The 21083-nt window shown below is 55.5% G+C and overlaps 9 protein-coding genes across 9 annotated transcripts; 3 read left to right on the top strand and 6 right to left on the bottom strand.

Annotated features, from left to right (window-relative positions):
- Positions 1-1928: 1928 nt before the first annotated feature.
- G647_07905 (uncharacterized protein) lies at positions 1929-3794 on the top strand (the record flags this gene model as incomplete). The annotated part of the gene is made up of 2 exons (XM_008732217.1): positions 1929-2140; positions 2201-3794. The coding sequence occupies 2 exons, from the start codon at positions 1929-1931 to the stop codon at positions 3792-3794; spliced, it is 1806 nt and encodes a 601-aa protein (XP_008730439.1).
- Positions 3795-4952: 1158 nt separating this feature from the next.
- G647_07904 (uncharacterized protein) lies at positions 4953-7055 on the bottom strand (the record flags this gene model as incomplete). Its single annotated transcript, XM_008732216.1, has 1 exon — positions 4953-7055. One exon carries the CDS (start codon positions 7053-7055, stop codon positions 4953-4955), a length of 2103 nt encoding a protein of 700 aa, XP_008730438.1.
- A 413-nt stretch (positions 7056-7468) lies between these two features.
- Positions 7469-8546, bottom strand: G647_07903 (uncharacterized protein; the record flags this gene model as incomplete). Its single annotated transcript, XM_008732215.1, has 2 exons — positions 7469-8137; positions 8205-8546. 2 exons carry the CDS (start codon positions 8544-8546, stop codon positions 7469-7471), a joined length of 1011 nt encoding a protein of 336 aa, XP_008730437.1.
- A 1879-nt stretch (positions 8547-10425) lies between these two features.
- Positions 10426-11334, top strand: G647_07902 (uncharacterized protein; the record flags this gene model as incomplete). The annotated part of the gene is made up of 1 exon (XM_008732214.1): positions 10426-11334. The coding sequence occupies one exon, from the start codon at positions 10426-10428 to the stop codon at positions 11332-11334; it is 909 nt and encodes a 302-aa protein (XP_008730436.1).
- Positions 11335-11950: 616 nt separating this feature from the next.
- On the bottom strand, positions 11951-12598 carry G647_07901 (uncharacterized protein; the record flags this gene model as incomplete). Its single annotated transcript, XM_008732213.1, has 1 exon — positions 11951-12598. The coding sequence occupies one exon, from the start codon at positions 12596-12598 to the stop codon at positions 11951-11953; it is 648 nt and encodes a 215-aa protein (XP_008730435.1).
- Positions 12599-13196: 598 nt separating this feature from the next.
- G647_07900 (uncharacterized protein) lies at positions 13197-15203 on the bottom strand (the record flags this gene model as incomplete). Its single annotated transcript, XM_008732212.1, has 7 exons — positions 13197-13508; positions 13566-13604; positions 13653-13965; positions 14068-14428; positions 14571-14676; positions 14756-15054; positions 15107-15203. 7 exons carry the CDS (start codon positions 15201-15203, stop codon positions 13197-13199), a joined length of 1527 nt encoding a protein of 508 aa, XP_008730434.1.
- A 761-nt stretch (positions 15204-15964) lies between these two features.
- On the bottom strand, positions 15965-16950 carry G647_07899 (uncharacterized protein; the record flags this gene model as incomplete). The annotated part of the gene is made up of 3 exons (XM_008732211.1): positions 15965-16150; positions 16253-16614; positions 16668-16950. 3 exons carry the CDS (start codon positions 16948-16950, stop codon positions 15965-15967), a joined length of 831 nt encoding a protein of 276 aa, XP_008730433.1.
- An 865-nt stretch (positions 16951-17815) lies between these two features.
- On the top strand, positions 17816-19501 carry G647_07898 (uncharacterized protein; the record flags this gene model as incomplete). Its single annotated transcript, XM_008732210.1, has 1 exon — positions 17816-19501. One exon carries the CDS (start codon positions 17816-17818, stop codon positions 19499-19501), a length of 1686 nt encoding a protein of 561 aa, XP_008730432.1.
- A 349-nt stretch (positions 19502-19850) lies between these two features.
- On the bottom strand, positions 19851-20537 carry G647_07897 (uncharacterized protein; the record flags this gene model as incomplete). The annotated part of the gene is made up of 1 exon (XM_008732209.1): positions 19851-20537. The coding sequence occupies one exon, from the start codon at positions 20535-20537 to the stop codon at positions 19851-19853; it is 687 nt and encodes a 228-aa protein (XP_008730431.1).
- Between the last annotated feature and the right edge of the window lie 546 nt (positions 20538-21083).

Genomic DNA, 21083 nt, shown 5'->3' with positions numbered 1-21083 from the left:
GATACCCTTCACGATCATATCATCACCTCCTTGCCTCTATATTCGCTGGGTGAAAGTCTCGGAATTCAGATCCACAACCGGGTTTTCTCCACGGATAACGGAACGCTCACCTTCCTTCTGGCTTGCAACGTCACCATCTGGCAAACCTCTGTGCGCCACAACTCGGTTGCCCCAGTAGGCGATAGTGCAGGACTCCCACTTCCACCGACCGCAGAGATCATCTGTTGCTGCAGGCGCTCTCGTAGGGGGTTAAGAGCATGGCGCTCTCTTGCCCCTTGAGTTCTGCGATGTGATCGACGAGTCGTGGGGTGTAGAAAAGAGACTTCAAATCCGCGACGGACCGTGTTCGGACCTGAGTCCTGGCTCAACGAAATGTTTGCACGGCCAAGGAATGCCTCAAGTCATCAAAGGACGTGGGCGCCGGGCTAGAGGATGTAATTGTCATAATTGGCAACAGATATACAGATATCAAGAAGTTGGACGGAGACCAACTCACCAAGCCGTGTACATGCCGTTGGAGGTGGTCTGACATTCCAGAAGCGCGCGATACGTGGAGCTCCCAAGCCTATCGCCGGCCGGGCGAGTGAGGCATGGACGCATTGCCACATAAGTACCAGCAGTGCCAGGTCGCCGCTGTCGCCATCTCCAGACGCAAGGTGTGCTCTGCTTTTGCCGCCATCAAGACCTTGCGGGATGCGGCTGCTATCTCTGGTGTATGCTGAAGGTCATAGCAGGGAATGACGCACTAAGCCGACCGGTCTTCAGAGTTTTCCAGAAGACATCCTTGCATTTCATGACCGACATTGTCTTTCCTGCCCGTTCCAGCTCCTTTGCTTGAGCCTGAGCCAGAACGATGGCCTTCACCATAGCCCGATCGACGAGGTCGGGATCACGTCGTGGCAGTGGAAGCTCTTCTGGCTCAATGACTTTTCGAACACGCGGTGGACTCGGTATGAATCTAGAGGACATGGACCCTGTAGCGACTTACACAAATACCTTCTTCAGCTGCCCAGTGTCCACCAGCCGATGACACAGCCTGCTGCGACCCAGCAACTCGTCAACACAAGCAAGCACATTGCCGGCGTGGCTCTGGCTTCGCCGGTCGGCTTGTTAGTCGGAGCTGCCTTCTGGGGTCTCGGCGCAGATACCAGTGGTCGGCTAACGGCGTTCAACACCAGTCTGTCCATCCGCGCCGCATTTGAGCTGATGGCTGGCGTCGTGCCCCGATATATCTCCTTTCCGCCAAGTCAGGCATCTCAGATCCCTGTAGCCTGTTCCGGCAAATTGAAGTGAGAGCAGAGTTGCCGTTGATTCATCGGATGCATGTGCTAATTATATACTGGATGCAACCAACATGATCGAGTTTCTTCTAGCAAGTCATTACTGGCTAAACCCAGTCTCACCTTAATGACAAGGCAGCTGACGTCGAACATCTGCACACACTGTCCGGGCGTAACTGTGCATTCGACCAGGTTGCTGGCCCGGGCCGATCATTGCTGCCGTCCGAGACATGTGGAAGGAGGACTGTCCAGATTCCAAAGAAACATTTATGGCAGAGATGTAGAAGTGACAGTATCAGTTAAACTTCATGAGAAGATGGTGAAGCATTGTGAAGCAGTAAATGACCAATAACTCACTTCACTCTCACATTCTAGTCATTTCGGCAGTCAGTCACGTAAGATTGCGTCATCGGCCATTGGTCAACACTGGAGGCAATGCGATGCAAGTCCCGACAACACATCGCTGCGACACTGTTTACACAGACACGTTCTCTACTGGACTGACACTGTATGATTATCGGAGATGCGATCACGCTGGTGATATCACCGCCTCCGCCATGAGCCCGCATTCCTTATCAAGACCCTATCCTTAACCTCTCCCTAGCAGGAGGCTGACCCGTTTGCCGCTGCGCCTGGCCAGGCAACAACATGGCGCCTACGAACCCGGGTATCGATGCTCTGGACTTTGATGCCAACCGGAGGCGCAGGCGACGCTCGTCAAGCGGCTCACGTCCCAGACCTGGAGACGACGACTTCGACTTCATGGGCCAAGTCGCCGAAGAAATCATCGAGCGGGACCGCATGAGGATGCGCAGGGAGGTTATCAGAGTCTTGAGCTTCGTCTCCGCCGTGCTCAGCTGGTACGATTCGCACCGTCTTCAGTGGCCTGTTGCAAAAACTCATGGCTGATTGTCTTACAGTTTATGTGCCGGATCAATCACATCCTTTTCCCTCTATGGAGCTCGATTCCTGCAAGACCTGCATTACACCCAATTCCGCGTCAACATCGTGTCAATCTCAGCCGAGCTGGGCTTGTACCTCGTGGTGCCATTGTTCGGCTATATATGCGATCGCTACTCGCCTCCGCCCCTCTCTTTGCTCTCCTCCATCCTCTTCGGCACCGGCTACCTTCTGGCAGCCTATACATACAAGTCGGGTCCGCCCCCAGATGCCGCGACCCATCCTGGAAATGGATGGCCTTTTGGCGTCATGGTCCTTGCCTTCGTCTTGATTGGCGCAGGCACTTGCTCCATGTACCTATCGGCCGTGGCAACGTGTGCGAAGAACTTCGCCAACGCAAAATACAGGGGTTTCATGCTTGCCGTTCCCATTGCGGCATTCGGATTGAGCGGGATGTGGGAATCTCAGGTCGGAGCGCATTTACTGTACGAGAGGCTTCCCAACGGTCACAAGGGAGAAGTGGATGTATTCAAATACTTCGTCTTCCTAGCGGGCACATTGATCGGGGTTGGATTACTGGGCACGCTGGGATTGCGAATTGTGGACGAAGAGGAACTCATCGAGCATGGGGTCGAAAACCTCGAGCGGAGTGGTCTGCTGGACGAAAGCGAATTCTACCGTGACACGTCCCGTGCGCCGACGCCAGTCAACTACGGCACCATTAGTAGCGACGAGGAAGAAGGCGACGGCTCCGGAGCCGACTCGGACGACGACCTCGACTCGCAAGCCGACCTCCTCCTGTCCGAGTCCCAACTCATCAAGAAACACGAAGAGACGCGCCGCCTCCGCCGGAAAAAGTACTGGCTCCTCAATCACGCGACTCACGCCTTTCTCACTGACCGTACAATGTGGCTTCTTGCCGTCGGATTCTTCCTTGTGACCGGTCCAGGTGAAGCGTACATCAATAACCTGGGCACGATTATCCCGACATTAACGCCGAAGGACTACAACTTTGTCGATGGCGATGGCAACATCATTGCTCCACCCGCAGGACAAGCAAGCAGTCATGTCTCTATCATCGCACTGGCATCAACCTTTGCCCGTTTATTCACAGGCACATTATCGGACCTGTTCGCACCGCCGTCAAACCCAGCCTCTCCGCCCAGCGCCAGGTTCCACTTCTCCCGCCTCTCGCTCCTCATCCCTTCTGCGTTCCTCCTTCTACTCTGCTTTTTGAACCTAGGCATCCGACCTTTGGTGTCGGCTCATCCGAGCTTGTTTCTCATCTCGTCGGCGCTGCTCGGCCTCGGCTACGGCGCCTGCTTCTCTCTCGTCCCCATCATCATCTCCGTGGTATGGGGCGTCGAGAACTTCGCGACAAATTGGGGCGTCGTGGCAATGATGCCTGCCGGTGGCGCCGCAGTATGGAGCGTCGTATACTCGGTCGCGTACTCTAGTGCGTCCAACAAAGAGGCAGACACGGCGGAGGGAGAATGCCATGGATATCTGTGCTTTGGCGCATGGGCATGGGGCTGTGCGGCCAGCGTCACCCTCGCCATCTGTTGCTGGTGCGTGGCGTGGAGGGTGTGGAAGGCGCGGAGAGTGGTCGTCTAGCGCATGGCCAACCGAGCTGAACAGGGAAACGACGAACAACTATGGAGGCGACGCTATACTCGCACACAAAGACCGAGCCAGAGAATGCAAATCGACGTGAACGTTTCGGTCACGCTGCTGGGAAATGCAGAGCAACACAGTGGGCGAGCAACGCCTGAATTTGAAGCTCAAGCTCAGAACGAAGCTCGCAACCAGGAGTCCTCGAGCAACCTTGGGGTCCAGCGCTCCAGCCGTGTAGAGCCCTGCGACGTGCGTGTCCGGATCCGATAGGATCCTCTGTGTGTTCATCCATCTATCTATACATTGATCGAATATTAGTACAGCGTATTCTCGGTCCGGCGACACCGATAGCTGGAGTCGCACTCCGAATCATATTAGCATAGCACAGCATACATCCTCAGGATACGGAGTATATACATATATATATATATATTTGCTTGGCTGTAAGAGTTGCTGCCACAGCGCATACAAAGTACACAGTACTTATCTGCATCTGTATCCCCCACTGTATCGCAGCATAGTATTAAGCCGCCTCTTTACGGAGTATATCCTTCTCATTTCTTCCCTCAGGCTCAGTTAGCAGAGATAGAGCGCATCATCGCCTCGTCCGCGATACCACTGACTAGTGGATAGAGGACCCTTATAAAGAATAGAGATCGTCCGACATGAGCTGAACTGGTATTCCTTCTACGAGGGGCACCGACGGGGTTCTAATTCAAGCACGCTGAGAGACACACATCAGTCACATCGCTCGCTATATTCGAGTCGCCGGTTCTCTCCCTCGGCCCTCCCCCTCAGACTCTTGCACAAAACTTGCTTGTTCAACTTAGTAGTCTATTCTCTGACACTCCTCTGCCTGAACGAAATAGTGGGTATCTCTGTCATTTTTTTCCATGTCCATGGCCATGTCCATGTCCATGTCCTTTTCCTAATTCCCTCTCCCTCTCTCTCTCTCATCGCCTCCGGGACCTGGCTTGTCCCAAGCTTTCTCGTGGCCAGGGCGTTGCATCGCATCGCATTGCATTGCACGATACGCATGCTTCCCCTGAGCAGCGTACAGTAATTAACTTCGAGGCGTGACATGATGTGATGTGATGTGATGGTCAAGATCCAAATAACCCCCGCCAACGCCATGCATATGGATAATAAAATCTAATCTTACACAAGATCCCAAGCCGCAACGCCGGTGAAACCCATTCCGACCCTGCCCTTTCCCTCGCGGAACTCTTTGACGCTGAGCCCACGACAGTCCTGCCTGTTGCCGAAACTCGTGATCGCGAAAAGGGTGACTGTCTGGCCCGGCGCGCCTAGGTCGCAGGCAGGGATGTCCGCGCACCACAAATCGCCGCCCTGCCCAGCCGGCCCGGGATAATACTCCAGCGGGACCAGATCCTTGTTTCGCCCATCGACTCCGCCGACCTGGACGACGAAGACCGGGGGCGGGCCCTTGCGCGTGTGGTGTTCGAGCGTCCAATGCGCGCAGCGCAGTCCGAATTGGAAGCGGACGACGGTCCCGGGCTGCTGGCGCGCGTTGATTTTCCGCGCGCGCGGGTGCACGGTTTTCTCGCCGATCGAGTAGTCCTCTTTGGCGTTGGTGAAGATGGTAGGTCCCTCGACCATATCCGGCCAACTGGCCGGGTCAATCACGATGTACTCTTCCCAGCTCATGCGGCGGCCGCCGGGCAGGAAGAAGTGGTCCTTGTTGCCTGGGAAGTGCTTGATGCCAAACTCCTCGTTCGACATGGTGAAGCATTCCGAGTGGAATTTCTTGACGTACGGCTGGCCTGGGCCCTGGACGTGGCCTGCGCCCCAGCACGCGTCGATCAGCTTCCACTCCCCGTTGTCGATCCTGACGGCATTCCACGCGTGGCCCGCATTGTAGGGTGGGAGTGGCGAGCCCGGGGCGAGCGAGCTGAACCCGTAGCCTTTGCCGTGGCCTGAAATAACGACGGATTCCAGGCCCGCGTAGGTCGCCAGGTTCGTGAACAGGGCGGCGTAACCTTCACAGACTGCCAGTCCGGTCTGCAGAGTTGACTGTGGCGTGGAGCCTCTCACGTTGTTGTTGAAGAAGCTGACGACATCGTAGGCAATGTTGTGATGCAGCCACGAAAAGATCGCTCGAGCTTTATCCGTTGGCGACGGAAATGGTGCAGTCAACTGTTGGGCCAATGTCTGGAGAGAAGTGACTTGAGTTCTGGGAAAGAGCGTGGCTTGGTGATCGGGTCCTGAAAAGTCTCGACAGACCAAACAGAGGTCGACGGTTGGCGACAGACTACCATTGGATGAAGGCGTGGCAAACTTTGGTTTCGTCGCCTGTATCGCCGAAAGATCTGGTCGCGAAGAAACCGGAACGGGAGGGGGAGCTGGCTGAGTGTGCGGCTGTCGAGTGACCTCAGCATCTCTTGGTGCGACCGGTGTATTTTCCCTCGATTGGCAAGGCAGGGAGGGTTGTCGCACAGGTAAAGATATAGGTAATCTTATCGGCGATTGCACCGGTTCTCTGACCGCCACAGGTCTCTGAGCGGTCTGCTGTTCTTTGGGAGTATTATAACCGAAAGCAGCCCTCTTTGCCTTCTCTATCGACTCGGCAGAGGGCATGGGAGGCATTTTCCGTATCGGGACATCCGCAGCAGGCTCTTGCTGAAAATTCTCATGTTTGGCTGAAGGTCGTCTCGGCGGAAGAGAGGGTCGAGGTGGTGGAGCAGGTCTGGCCTTTTGGGTCAAGGCGGACGTGACCACAGCCGTGGCCGAGGGGACTCGATTCGCATAGCCGGGGTGCTCGTCCGACTTTCTTGTAGCAGCCTGTGGGTTGGTGTTTCGGGGCGGCAGAGCGGGCAGTTGGCATTCTCCCCATGCTGGGGCTTTGACTCTGTTCAGCGATTCTGTCGACTTGGTCCGTATGGTCGACGTCTTGGTGGAAGATGTGTCATTTGTGCCACTTGAAAGGGTCGACGCTACCGAACCCCTCCTCTGTTCTTCCCGCGATGTATTCCGACTGGGGAGTGGCGGAGGTTGCTTTCTGACGGGAGGGGGAGGTGGAGGAGCAGGCAGATTGCCCGGCCTCGAGTCAAGGACTGATCCATTGACCTTTTCCGGCGGGATGTTGACGCTGTGCTGCTTGATCACCACGGGACGCTGTGCGGCAATAGGAGGAGGTTGAGACGAGGGTCGAGGCGGCTCTCCAGGAATGCGGCCAATATGGGCAGCGTTCAGTGCTTGGATGCGTTCCTTCAGGGTCAGAGGTTGGGGATCTTCGGCCATGCTGGCGGTGGGAGTGAACAGAAATGCTGGAGCCTAAGAGAGGGTGAAGAGCACACAAGGAAAGTCGTCATCGTCTTACGAGGCCATGTTCAACGAGCGGATGTGGATGAATGAGCGACGGCTGAGGGACAATTGAAGGGCGACATGCGACCGACACGAGACACGAAACACGCGGCGTTACGCAAGTCCATGATTGGCGAAAGGGGCGCCGGGTGAAGATGGGGATCACTGAGGGCGTCAATGGGTGGCACGCGTGGGTGGAGGGGGCGTTATGGGGGCGCTCGGGGCGTTACGGGGGAGCGCCGGGGGCTGGAGACGGAGAGTCCCAGCAGCCTGCATTTACTAACTGCGTCCTTCTCCGCTCTCACAGCGATTATCTCTGTGCTCCTGTGCACTCCGTACAGCTCTACAATTCAGATTTCCTCCTTCGGCTGGACCTGCAAGACCTTATCGTCGCCAAACACCACGCCCGCCATTTCCATCTGGACTCGCTGTACCGCTAAACCATTGATCCACTGTCCGAGCCTCCATCCCGCTTTGGCGACCTGCTCCTCGACGATGGGAACAGCGCCCTCGTAATATTCCTTTGACAAGTCCTCCGGGCCCTGCCAATCCCACTCACAGCACTCCTCGCATGGATCCGGCCCTGTGTTGGTGCCGACGTCCTTGAGGACATAGCTGCACACGTAGCTGTTCGCCTCAGACGCCCACGTCAAGGCACACTTCTGTGCTTTACTAATGTCAGTACACTCCTCGGAAAGGTCAAATATGCCTCCGTCAAGCTTGCTCTTGAGCTCCTGAGCCCATTTCAGCGAGAGTTTCTTGTCGTATCCATTGTCTGGGTCACTCCCGCTGGGCTTCTTGTAATCTCGAAGCTTTTGGATGATGAGCTTGTCCCAGACTTGATGCAGATCTTCCTCGCGGGAGCCCGCTTTACCCCATTGCACCATGAGTCTCGTACCGCCTCGGCACTTCTGCTCGGTGTGTAACGGTTGGGTAATGTCGCCCAGGAAATGGAGGAGGAACTTCAAGGCGGCGCTCTGGTCTTTCGTGCTCAACCTGGGGTTGTTGACTTGCTTGGTCTAGCCGCCAGAGGAGACTGTTAGCCGGCACTCAGACTTGAGCAGTTCAGACTGGCTGTGGTCTCACCAAGTTTGTGATGGCCCCGACGACACAGTTCTTTACAGAATCGCAATCGGCGTTGAAATTCACTTTGCACTTCTTGGGTGGTTCGTCCTTGGCATCAATGTAGTGCCATGGCTTGGACCAGGGCATTTTACTCTGAGTAGCAAAGCTGTCTGCCCACACGGCCCCGTCGGAAATGTCGAAATCGTCGTTGGGTTGCACGAGTTTGTTGAACAGGTTTTCAGCCTCGGTGGTAAAGTACATTTGTGAGAGATAGCCGACCGTCCGGTGACCATGCTCGCCCCAAGCGAGTACGCGGCTAATGGACAGCAAGAAAAAATACAGCAGCATGGCGACCGAGCCCATCTTGAAGCGGTAGCCGAAAGATTCTCTCGAAGGTTATCGAGAAGATGTGATGTTTGCATGCGTACCGGGCGCTTGTTGGGATGGGACAGGTTCTCACTAAGTAGCGCAGGGCTACTTCAGACAAGGCTAAGGAAAGGTCACAGCTGAACTCGCGACCCTCAAACACCCATATCCCCCTGCAGCCATTGCTTCGTGTGCGAGGGCCCGTGCCAGCACCGATCTCGCGCATTGGACCATGGAGGACAGCTGCCGACCAAAATCAGACAGGACCCGCGAGGATGTCGCCTGTTTGATGCCGTGGCTTTCAGGAATGGTGCGTTGTTTATCGAAACCGTATGATGTTGTGGAACGAGGCTGGACTCGTTGGCGAATGAGGAGCCAGCCGCCCCTGTTGCTGTGTCCCAGATGGCATTCTGCTCGTGTCGAACCCCGCAAGCGATGGATTTCAGCTGTCCAGCTCTTCAGATCTTGCTAGAATCGTGGGAGCTGGAGCTCAAATTCAGACACCGAACTCCCCGTTTGAGGTGAGTCTTGTCCGGTCGCTTGAGAACAGACCTATCCAACCACCGGATGGCTTGCTGCGTTTTGTCCGGGCACCACTGTGTTTCGATTCTGTCCGGCACCTATCGTGTAAATGGACTTGCTCATGGCGGCCGAGCATCATTTGATCGCTTCGTGGAGCTGAACCACCTTCTGAACACGAGATCACGAGAACGCTGTGACAGAAGGCTCGGCATGCACCGGGCCCAGCCAATCATGATCTATGTGAGTAGAGCAAGCATTGGAGGACTTGGACATTGTACCTCGTATCAGCACCGAAGAGACTCGTTGCACGGGAGTCAAGCAAGATAGAGGCCGTTAACGCTTCGGTGACTTAGCATGGCTGCGGAAGCGTCCTTTGATCTGCCAAGGCCGTCAGAGCCTGATCAGCTGCAGCTCGACGGTGAGGTCGGCGGGAGGAAAACAGTGCCAAGCACAGTCCTCCGGAAAGGTTGAGTACCGGGAATTGATCCAAGGATCTATGCTCGGCGTCAAAGGGCGAGAATTCTCCGGTTGTATGCACCCTCAGTAAACCAGTCGACACCTCACGACCTGCTCACGCACTCTTACCCAGCAAGGCTGACCTCCTTAAGCAAGCTGTGGGTTGGGCACGTTGGAGACGAATACGAGGTCAGGATCGCCATCATGTCTACCCCAACGTGGGGTCAATAATGACTGAGAACCGCGGGTGTCTCGCGGGGGACATTGGGATCTGTTGGTTCGACACTGAGCCAAGATCATAAACATTTCAGAGTGATCTGGTGAGAGAGCCTGAAAATGTTGGCGTCAGGGTCAAAGTTAAGCGGTACTAGGTAGGGTCGTTGACCTCTTGCGACAATGTCGACACGTCGAAATCACTCGCGCACGTGACTTTGTACGGAGGAGTGCGTCACGCGAAAGGCATTCTAGCGGTACCTCGTTGCTCGTATTGCGTGCCCGCTGCCCCACGAGTTCTTCGATCTGCCGAGCGACGTGGAGTACATACATGACAGGAGTGAGAAGAAAAATACATTGTATTTATATAGACGGTCCATACGGTGTCGACTAGGTGCAGATGAACATACACAGTACGAGTCACCTACAACGCACCGTACACTTTCGATCCTTATCCTACAGTCTCTAACTCGTAGTCCTCTCCTCCGCGCGCGCCAGACACCAGCTTGACTCGTCTCGACACTACTCTACGTACCAAGACTAGGTGGGCGAACGTCTGGTCCCTCGAACTTTGGCCTTCACCTTACTCTTGCTCTTGATTCTGATCGTGAACTTGGCCTCCTCTCCACCTTATCTGGGAAACACACCGATTGCAAACTCTAAACCAAAGCACCAACAAATCACAATGGCCTTCCACTCGATCTGCCTGATCGGCGCCTCAGGCAACCTCGGCACCCTCATCCTCAAACACCTGCTCGCCTCGCCGCAGAAATTCCAGATCAAAGTCCTCTCCCGGCAATCCTCAACGGCCACCTTCCCGGACTCGGTCACGGTGACCCGCGTCCCGGACGACTACCCAGCCGAGCAACTCGAGCAGGCCTTTCGGGGCGTGGACGTGGTCGTGGCCGCGGTCTCCATGCTCGGCATGGGCGAGCAGTACAAATTCATCGACGCCTGCGTGGCCGCCAACGTGAAACGGTACTTCCCCACGGAATTCGGCCTGGACGACCTGCCGGACTGGCTGCTGCAGCTGCGCGAGATGTTCAAGATCAAGCACGACGTGCGCGACTACTGCGTCGCCCGGGAGAGCGCGGGCCTCGAGTGGACGAGTGTCTGCTGCAACGCGTTTTTCGAAATGGGCGTCGCCTCGGGCTTCTTCCAGCTGCATTGGCAGGAGAAGAAGGCCGTGCTGCTGGACGGCGGGGACGCCAAGTTCGTGGCCACGACGCTCGATACCGTCGCCATCGCGGTCGTGCGCGCCATCGAGAGGCCCGACGTGTCCCGGAACAGGATCCTGCTGGTGCAGGACTTTAGGACGAGCCAGCGCCAGATTCTGGATGCCGTGCAGCAGCGCGTGCCGGGCTGGGAGGTGCAGAGTGTGGAGAGCGGGCCGTGGTTGGAGAGTGGGAAGGAAGCCGTCCGAAAGGGCGACAATAGTCAGTTGCCCAAGTTGACGTTTGGGACCTTCGGGCAGGGGAATCAGTATGAGGGACGGCCGGAATACGCAAACGACGTCTTGGAGCTCCCCACAAAGTCGTTCTCAGAGGCCATGGATATGTTCTGGGACGAGTACAAGGGGCTTGTGAATGCCTAGGATCCCATCCGTACCGGACAGGATTCTAGCGATTGACCGGCGCCGGCGCGTGCCGGTCCAGGAATCTCACATTTCATCGTACTGTACAGGGTACATAGCTTTACATGTGAAGGCGGTCGGCCTGCCGCTGCCGTTGTCCTTCACCCGAACAAGCCGCAAGTACACGTTGGGTTGTGACCATCGTAGGGCTTTCCACAGTGATAACAGAACTCCTCACCGCACCGACATCTCATATGGTTGCAACCGAAATTCTTCTCTATGAGCTGTCCGCAGGGGCAGAACTTCCACCCCGATCTTCTAATCAGAGCATTGAGCTTCCTGTCTTGCCTGCACACCCCGCCGTGGTCCTTCCTCTTGCAGAGCATACACATGGCTCTGTCGCAGAAGGGGCACCGGGAGTAATCTTCCCGAATAAACCGGCGTGGAATGTAGGTGAGACAATCCTCCCAGGGGCAGTAAGTCGGGTTTGGCGCATTACGTTCCTGCAGCCACAGGCAAAAGGCTTCCATAAAGTCATCCGTGAAATCACACCGTTGCCGGATTAGCTTGACGGGGATGCTTTGGCCACAGCAAGTCATCTCTTCGTGGGATAGGAATGTGCTAACAACGCCCTCTGTTACGCGTCCGTGTTAGCTAAAGAGGGTCCCGTTGACAGATCTACCAAGGAGACACAGTGCTTACCGCGAAGACAATCGTCACAAAATGAATGCTTGCATTGCAGATTTGCTGTGTCAATCCGGAAAAATGATTCAAGACAGGCCGAACAATCGACTATATCGAAAGGTGACTCCCCCGCAGGCCTGTTTGTGGACTTGACGTCCGTCTTAGCCCTAGCGCGAAGAGCCAAATCCTTCAAGATCTCGGCTCTGGTGGCAGGCTTCTCTTCTGGTGCATGGTCGGGACCGTCGCTCTGCTGGCTTTCCGGGTGTAAAGATCGGTAGATCGTGTGGAACTCCTCAATAGTATCGAACAGGGAGACAGTCTCGGGGCAGTGGACTGCACGCATGCAAGCTCCCAAGTAGACAGCGGCCTGCTGGACTTCTGGCTTCAAGCTTTCTACCAAGTCGTCTACTCCGAGCATCTCAGGCGGTGATTGCGGGTAATCGTTCAAGACTCGAAGGAGGAACGAGAAAGCAAAAGCCGGCAGCTTGAGCGATAGTGTTGTATGGTGTTCATTGGAGAAGCTGGCGACAAGGACTCCGTCCCCGTAGATAGCATTGAGGGCAGCGACCTCGTCGGCCAGGGCAGGGTTGTGGATTAACATGGCGAAGTGCCGAATCAAGGCTGTGGAGAGATTTCGATCTTGATGCTCTCCAGGTGAGTCTGGGGAGCTTGCGATTTAAAGAGGGATCGCTAGGGTGAAAGCCGCTTCTTTGCGTGCTCCGAAGACATATCTCGGTAGGATTCATGACGGCACCAGGAATGGCCCATTTGGTAGCCGGTGGTCATTGTGGCTTCACCGCCGCCATGCTGACTGGGGAAAGTGGTGGCTCAGTCACCGCTAAGGTTTTGAGCAATGAGTCACCAGCAGTAACAAGGGAGGCAGAGTGATTCATTCTAGAGCCGAAGGAACGCAGTCGCCGGCAAGGATCGGACGCGACGTTCAGATCAAGCACGCGCGGTGCTCTAGCCGGACTGTACCATGGCTCGGAGAGGGAGAAGTGAAGCAGAATTGACATGATCATTCGTGATGGATGTGCATCTCATGGGGAAGGTGGGGAAGCCAAGGACACGCAGGAAGGCGCCGCCACACGGAAAGGTGTGGCATCTCATTGGCCCGCCATTCGGAGCGAGGTTGACGGCCACAAACACATCCGATTTCTTGCTCTCATTAATTGTGCGACCGGCCTGTGCTCCTCTCCTTAGCTCTTCTCGACCGGCTCCAGAGCCACCTCCTGCTCGTCAACGCCACCCTTCTCTGCTCCCTCAGGATCGCCCCTCAGCCTCGCCTGCAGCACATGTCTGTATTCCTTCTTGGCAAAAAGCAGATCGATCTCCTCCAAGCTTAGCCCCTTTGTTTCTCTGACACAGAAGTAGACAAAAGGGATCGCTAGGACGTTGAAGACGCAAAACAGGAGATAGAACTTCCAACCGGACGACTGAATACCCATTGGTCCGAATTTGACCACGATAAAGGTGATGATCCACTGGGTAAATACTCCCATGGAAGTGCCCTAGATGGAATTCGTCAGTCTGCGATAGGGAGCACTTACGCAGGGGCGAAGACCTACAATATGGCGGACGTGAAGCGGTGCGATCTCCGGCACGTACTGCAGCCACATCAGCATGGCACTCGAGCGAGTGATGGGCGTACTCACTATCCATGGCGCATCACACCAAGAGGCCCCAAAGCAGAACTCGAACAAGAAGATGCTGACCACAGCAAGCTTGTTCGACGAGTCGTTGTTGACACCGAGACCGATCGTGAACAGAATCATGAAAAGCGAGCAGAATACGGCTCCCCATAGCATGACTGTTCTCCTACCAAATTTCTCCATGGTGTAGATCGTCGAGCAGGTTCCTCCAAGGAAGAGTAGCGTCACGCCACCGCTCGTGATGGCCGCCTGGTTCTGCGACATTCCGAGTGAATTGATGAACAGATAGGTCGCATAGTATGACACGATGTTGTTCCTGTTCTCACGATGCCATGATCAGTCTCGATGCTTGAGGTGCATTCGGCAGGGAGATCTCTCTCTACGTCCGCCCGCCAGCTGGGGAGAAGAGTCGACTCACCCGTCCATCTGCTGGAAGAACTGCACGAGGACACCGAGCCACAAGCGCCAAGTCGTGTTGACGGGAGAATTGTCGTAGAAGAGGTTCTTGATGGTGAAGTTGTATTCTTTCTCTGCCTCAAGAGCGGTGAACACGTCCGATCGTTGCTTGGCCACCTCAGCGCTGTCGACCGGCACAGAGTAGATGCGAGCCATGACATGATCGGCGTCATCAATGTGGCCTTGGGCGTACAGATACCTGGGTGACTCGGGCAGAAAGAATATAGTCGCAAATGTCAAGAGGATGAAGACCACCTGGAACGCGATGGGCAGGCGCCAGACAGCCTCCGTGTTGGGATGGTTACGAATCATCCCATAGTCGACTGCGTGAGTACGTCAGTTTGTGTATCCCGAAAACCAGAAATTGATCAGCTGTGGGAAAGGAGGGAGGTGCGGTGGAAGGCATTCTAGTTATGCCGGAGTCTGGGTCCCTTGATTTGAAGCTCAGGGACCAGGGCAACTTACACCAATAAGCGATCGTAAGGCCGAGAATCACTATTGACAGCTGGGTTGCGATCAAGGCTCCTCGAGTCTTTGCTTTGGACGTCTCAGCAACCCAGATTGGGACCATCTGTTGGCATCGATAAGTCAGTTTGCTTCCCATCGCGTGGGGAGGAATACATGTGGAGACGGTCTGAACGAGGACTTACCGTCGTATTCAGGCCCATGCCTAAGCCAGCAATGACACGGCCAGAGATCAGATATGCCGTACCATGTGCTCCGGCTTGTAGCCCAGCACCAAAGCAAACAAGGACACCTCCAATCACAATGAACAGGCGCCGACCGAGCATCTGGCCAACGAACCCACAAACGATACAACCTGTCAGACAGCCGATGTCGTATATTGCGACGATGGTCCCTTGTAGGTCGGCAGCTTGAGGGTCGATGTGGTTTGCTGAGAGAAAATTTGGCAGCGCAATGAGCCCACCGAGGACACCTTGATCATAGCCTGGCGAGATGTCAACTGAGGCTCATCTTACAGCATTCAGACGTGGAAGTACCGAAGAGGGTGAATGCCCATGCGGAGCATAGTGTGATGCCCGCCTGTAGCCAGAAACCGTTCAGCGATTGAGCGTAGCCTCTATTGAAGGCTGACATGATGTCGAAATGTCCTGGTATCCGTCGAACAGATTTCTCGCGGCGAGATTTCAGGAAAACTTAGAGTCAACGAACGGTCCATGGTTCGATGATATGTGCGTCGCCGATCTGATCATGTCCGGGATTCGTTTTCCTATGTGGACGCCTGGCGGCATTGGAGTAAGTTTGACATCCTAGCCGAAAGTGTGGGAAACTCGACGGTCCATTTGGGTCTCCAGCTAGGTGCATTGGCCAGCTGTTCAGACGGTTCGACGGCATGGAAAACGGGGCGTACTACAAGGTATACATCCCCAAAATCTACCAGGAGAAGCCCGCATTATGCGGGGCTTTTGTGGAGTGCGCAAGTACCGGTGAGCTTTTGATAGTGGAGCTTGTTACGGAAGCTTCTTTGTGGTCGTCGCGCGGATAGCCTATGAGAACCATTCAGTGTGTCGTGTTTCGTCGAGGGTTGAAGCCGAATTCCGGTATAGGCCGGTAAACAGCCGTGCCAGCAGCTGGGGAGGCTTCACTTCGAAGGCGTGTTGACCGAGGTATTGAGCCAGATGAAATGTGCCTTCGCCTAGCTGCCAGAAAGAACATGGTAACGGCCAGCTCCAATGGGCCTGATGCCGGAGAACGTGCGAGAAGTATCAACATATATACCGCAGCCAAAGGGCATACGTCTTTTCATGCGGCGATGAGATGACTTGCTCCGCCACCACTGTTTCCAGCCTCGTCAAGCCTCGTCATCAGGACGGGCAGTAATGAGTCTGTTCCAATGACTATCTGATATCGTGGAAACCGCCGTCGTTCACCACCAAAGAGCCGTTCATGTAGCTGCTTTCATCGCTGAGCAAGAAGCTGAGCACGTTGGCTTGTTCTTCGGCAAATGCCATCCTGCGAAGGGCGATCGCCTTGCTCACTGCTGAGTCTTCGTTCTCCTTTGAGCCGATGATGCCTTCCTTGCCCTGAGTCGAAAGCAGTCATGTTAGAAGTCTGTTCTCTCCGATAAGGGCCTTGTTGATGCGGGTGCTTGAACAAGAAAGACCCGTTACACAAGGAGCACTGACCATACTATGTTCTATCATCTTGGTCAATGTCCAGCCAGGGCACAGAGCATTGACCCTAATACCGTCGGGCCCATAGAACTTGGCTCCATTCTTCGTCACTGCAGCCGCAGCGTACTTACTGGGAGTATACGCAGCCAGTCCAGCAGCCTGGAGGCCGGAAATTGAGACAACGTTCGCGATAGCCCCACGTTGGCCTGGAATCTTGTGTGGACAAGCTGGTTCAAAGGAGATTGGTCGGGGTTCCTGAGTTCTCATCTGGAAGGCTTGATATTTCTGTGAAAGCCATAGGCCCCTGGTGTTGATAGCGTGCGTCCTATAGCAGTCAGAAACCGAGTAATTCGAGAGTGTCGACCAGGAGCATACTTCTCGAACAGCTCCGTCGTGATGCTCTCCTCCTCCGCCCAGACAGATTCACAGATGCCCGCACAGTTGGCCGCATAGTCGATGCGGCCCGTCCATTCAGTGGCTGCTGCGACGGCATCTTTGACCTGCTGTTCCTGGGTTATGTCGACCTTGAGAAACTTGGTTTTCACATTCCATTTCTTCGCCACCTCATCCGCGACGGTACTCCCTTCCTGCTCGTTCATGTCCACTATGACAGTCCATATGCCCCGGCTAGCGAGTTTATGAGCGGTGGCTTTCCCTATGCCGCCGCTACCACCAGAGATAAAAGCCACGCGCGCTGCTGTGCTCGTCATGTTTGAAGTGTCGACAACGAAAACGAGAGTTACAAGCTCAAGAAATCCGAAGCACCCTACCTTTTGAAGAGGACACAGAAAGCCCACCCACCGCCAATCGCGATGAATGGGGCAGACTCGCAACTCTGTCGTGCCGTCTGCATCGAGGTGGGATTCCGTCTGTCTTCCGAGCTAGCAGGGAGACAGATCAGCTGCGGCGGACGGTAGCAAGGAGCGGAGATGTTGACGAGTCTTGGTACGTACGCCTCGGGGCAATCTCTGTAGGAGCGCTGCGAGACTCTGCACTGTAGCCGCGCAGGGACCGCAGCCGGTGGCCCACTTAGCACAACCACCCTGCGGAGTACAGACCGTCCGTAGGTACCTACCTAGGTACTTTAGGCATGCCCGAACTTCGCTAGGCTTTCTGTTATTTAGGCGTATGGGCTCTATTAAGCCACTCCCCCTCTCCATGGATTTCCCCCGTGCTCAACAGTGCTCAGAAGAACAACATCACTCCGATGATTCATCCACCATGACGGGCAGCATACAGGACCGAGGCAGTTCGTGGTCATTTAGTGAAAGGGACATGCTGCACTGCCGGATGCCGCACCCTTGAAGGTTGCATTAGTCGACCTCCTCTCCACGATATGAACCTCCGTCCACGGGAATCGAAACCCGTCGGCTATCAGGGTTCACTTGATTCTTTGTGTAACGACATGTCAGCGGCACCTAGGTAAGTCGCTTATGCAAATGCGATAACTCGGTCTTCCGCGACTCTTTGAATCTATCCAGACGTGGGTGCCCATTGAGCTTCAGATAGACCTGGCGATTGTGTGTTTCACGGGGGTTTCTTCTGTTGGAGCACACTCGTTGACCACGGCCGGCAATGGCGCAGCAAGCAGTCGACCTCGATGCTCTTATCATCGGGGCAGGATTCAGCGGGATATATCAGCTCTACCGGCTGAGGCAGATGGGCTTATCAGTCAAGGTGATAGATATGGCCGGCGATGTGGGAGGGACGTGGTATTGGAATCGATACCCCGGTGCAATGAGCGACACCGAGAGCTTTGTATACCGATTCTCATGGGACAAGGAAGACCTGCGGACCTACCCCTGGACACATCACTATGTCAAACAGCCTGAAGTCCTGGCCTATCTCCAACATGTCGTCGAACGACACGACCTCCGGAAAGACATGCAGTTCAACACGGAGTTGTTATCCGCTAGATGGGACGATACATCCAAATTCTGGCGCGTGGAATTGAGCACGGGCAAGACTCTCAGGGTACGATATCTCGTCACGGCGCTGGGCCTCCTGTCTAAAGCCAACTACCCGGATATACCAGGCATCGACACGTTCCAGGGCCAAAAGGTCCACACGGCAAAATGGCCGCCGGGACTCGATGTCACGGGCAAACGCGTCGGCATTATAGGCTGTGGTTCGACCGGCGTCCAAGTCATCACCGATATCGCCAGCAAGGTCAAATCGCTGACCTGCTTCCAACGACACCCTCAATACAGCGTGCCCAGCGGCGATCGGCCCGTCGACCCTGCCTACCGGCAGTGGGTCAACGAGAACTACGACGCCATATTCGAGCAAGTAAAGAACAGCGTCGTTGGGTTCGGCTTCGTCGAATCCACACGGCCTTACGCGTCCGTCTCGTCGCCCGAGGAACGCGAAGCCATTTTCGAATCCCTCTGGCGCCAGGGCAACGGCTTCCGCTTCATGTTCGGCGGCTTCAACGACATCGCCACCGACAAGGTCGCCAACGAAGCGGCCTGCGCCTTCATCCGCAAGAAGATCCGCGAAATCGTCAAGGACCCCGAAAAGGCCCGCAAGTTGCAACCGCACGATTACTACGCGCGGCGACCTCTCTGCGACGGCGGCTACTTCGAGCAGTTCAACCGAGAGAACGTAGATGTCGTCCACCTCCAAGAAACCCCCATCACCCGCATCACGGAAAAGGGCGTCCAGACGACGGCTCAACTGTACGAACTCGACGTCCTGATCTTTGCGACGGGCTTTGACGCCATCGAGGGCAATTACAACCGCGTGCGCATCCAGGGCCGCGACGGCGTCTCGCTCAAGGAATACTGGGCCCCCACAGGCCCGACGAGCTACCTGGGCGTGTCGGTGCCGGGGTTCCCCAACCTCTTCCTGATCACAGGTCCTCAGGGCCCGTTTACCAACCTGCCGCCGGCGATTGAGGCGCACGTCGACCTCATCTCCGGCCTCATTGCTCGCGCGGAGAAAGGCCGCAGGGAGAACAAGGTCCCCGTCATCGAAGCCACAAGGGAGGCCGAGCAAGAATGGTGTGCCGAGTGTGAGCGGGTCGCCGAGGGCAGTCTCTTCAAAGAAACGGCAAGTTGGATCTTTGGCCAAAATGTCCCGGGCAAGAAGTATGCCTTGCGATTCTACTTTGGCGGGCTGAAGGCCTTCTACGAGGCGGTGCAGAAAGTCATTGATAACGATTATGCTGGGTTCAAGCCTTTGCAACCGGCTGGAAACGAGGCTCAACAAGGGCTTCGCGGCGAAGTGGGTGACCAGAAACCTCTCGTAGCACGGCTATAGAACGGTAAACGAACAAGTCGTGACCGGCAGCAACGAGTCCACGATTGCTAGGTAGTGTATACCGATCAGAAGGCAGGGAAGGGTACGGAAGAACGTTGATCGTTTTAAAGGATGTATTCGGTTTATCCATCGTCATTTCTCGCAAAGTGTAATCAGTTTGGCCACGCCTAGAATGAATCGTGTGAAGCATCGTGATGCTCTCGTAACAGAGAATTAAGCATGCAGTTCATGAAGCAATCGTGAGCTGAGTCCTCTGTATCCCACCAGTTTCCCAAAAACCATCAATCTCAGCAACGTCGTCAATGCGCCGCTCTGTCATCTCGCTCTCGGACGGCCGTTCCGACGAGGTTTAGTAGCGGCTTCCACTGCCACCCCAGCTGCTGCCACCACTGCCGTGGTGCTTCTTCTTCTTGTCCTTCAGGAAGTCTTCAGCAACACTGCCGAGAAGGGCACCTCCGACAGTACCGAGGAAACCATGACCTGATGATTTTCCTAGGAAGTGACCACCAAAGCCACCACCAATAGCGCCCAGCAGACCGCGCTCTCCTTCAGTCATAGGAGGAGCGTTAGGATCGTAGTTGGGGGCATTGGGATCGCTCGACTGAGGGGAGAACTGGTGATTTTGCGCTTGGGGCGGTACGCCTTGACCTTGTTGGCCCTGTCCGCCATGAGACATTTGTTGTTGGTAGGCCTGGTTTTGGGCGTAGGCGTCGTTGCTGCCGTATTGCTGTTGTTGGGGCTGGCCATAGTAGCCTGCATTGCCCTGTGGGTTGCTGGCGTCGTAGGCACCGAATTGGTACGTTTGCTGACCGTGCTGGAAGCCGCCCTGTTGGGGAGGGCCGAAGGAATCTTGTCGGCGAGGAGGACCAAAGCCTTGGTCTTGAGGTGGATATTGCTGGTAGCCCTGCTGAGGGGGGTATTGCTGGCCTTGGTCATAACCTTGCTGCGGCGGATAACCCTGTTGTTGCCCATAGCCTTGCTGCGGATATTGCGAGCCATATCCCTGGCCGCCGTAGGAATCGTAGGGTCCAGACATTGTAGGCGAGACGGACTCGAAGACGGTAAGACTGTAATGAGTAGGTCGCTTGGATCAGAGGATGTTGCTGGCGGGGCGCTTGATTTGGTGTATGAAGGGAAGATGAGGTAGACGTGAGAAGGACAGATATATAATGTCACAGCTGAAATGAACAGGGAGAGAGCTTGCGCAGCTTGCAGAATCCCAGCCACGCAAGCTGCGCTCGGGAGTGATGGTGCACTCAAACTCAACTCAGCAGTCATTCACTCTCTCGTCCAACCGCCTGAGCTGAGCCCCGCGGCACGACCCCTCCTTCACTAATCAAGGCCCCTAGCCATTTCCGGGCGTCTCGTGGCCTCTAAGTGGTCATACGGCTCTTAGCTCAGCTGCACTCGAGACCCATGTGCCCCCGGATGGCATCGGCTTGAGGTGCTGCTGCAGCCTGGAACAAGTGCCTAGCGGTCAGATCCCTCGTTTCCATCCGAGTGCCTTTCGTTTAGCCAGAATCACCAAAAGCCCTCCCTAGGACGTCTCGGTTGCTCCGACTTGGCCGGACGTTCCCGCTTG

Source organism: Cladophialophora carrionii (assembly GCF_000365165.1).
Source record: "Cladophialophora carrionii CBS 160.54 unplaced genomic scaffold supercont1.6, whole genome shotgun sequence".
Classification (NCBI taxonomy): domain Eukaryota; kingdom Fungi; phylum Ascomycota; class Eurotiomycetes; order Chaetothyriales; family Herpotrichiellaceae; genus Cladophialophora; species Cladophialophora carrionii.
This window is presented reverse-complemented; position numbering and strand designations above follow the sequence as displayed.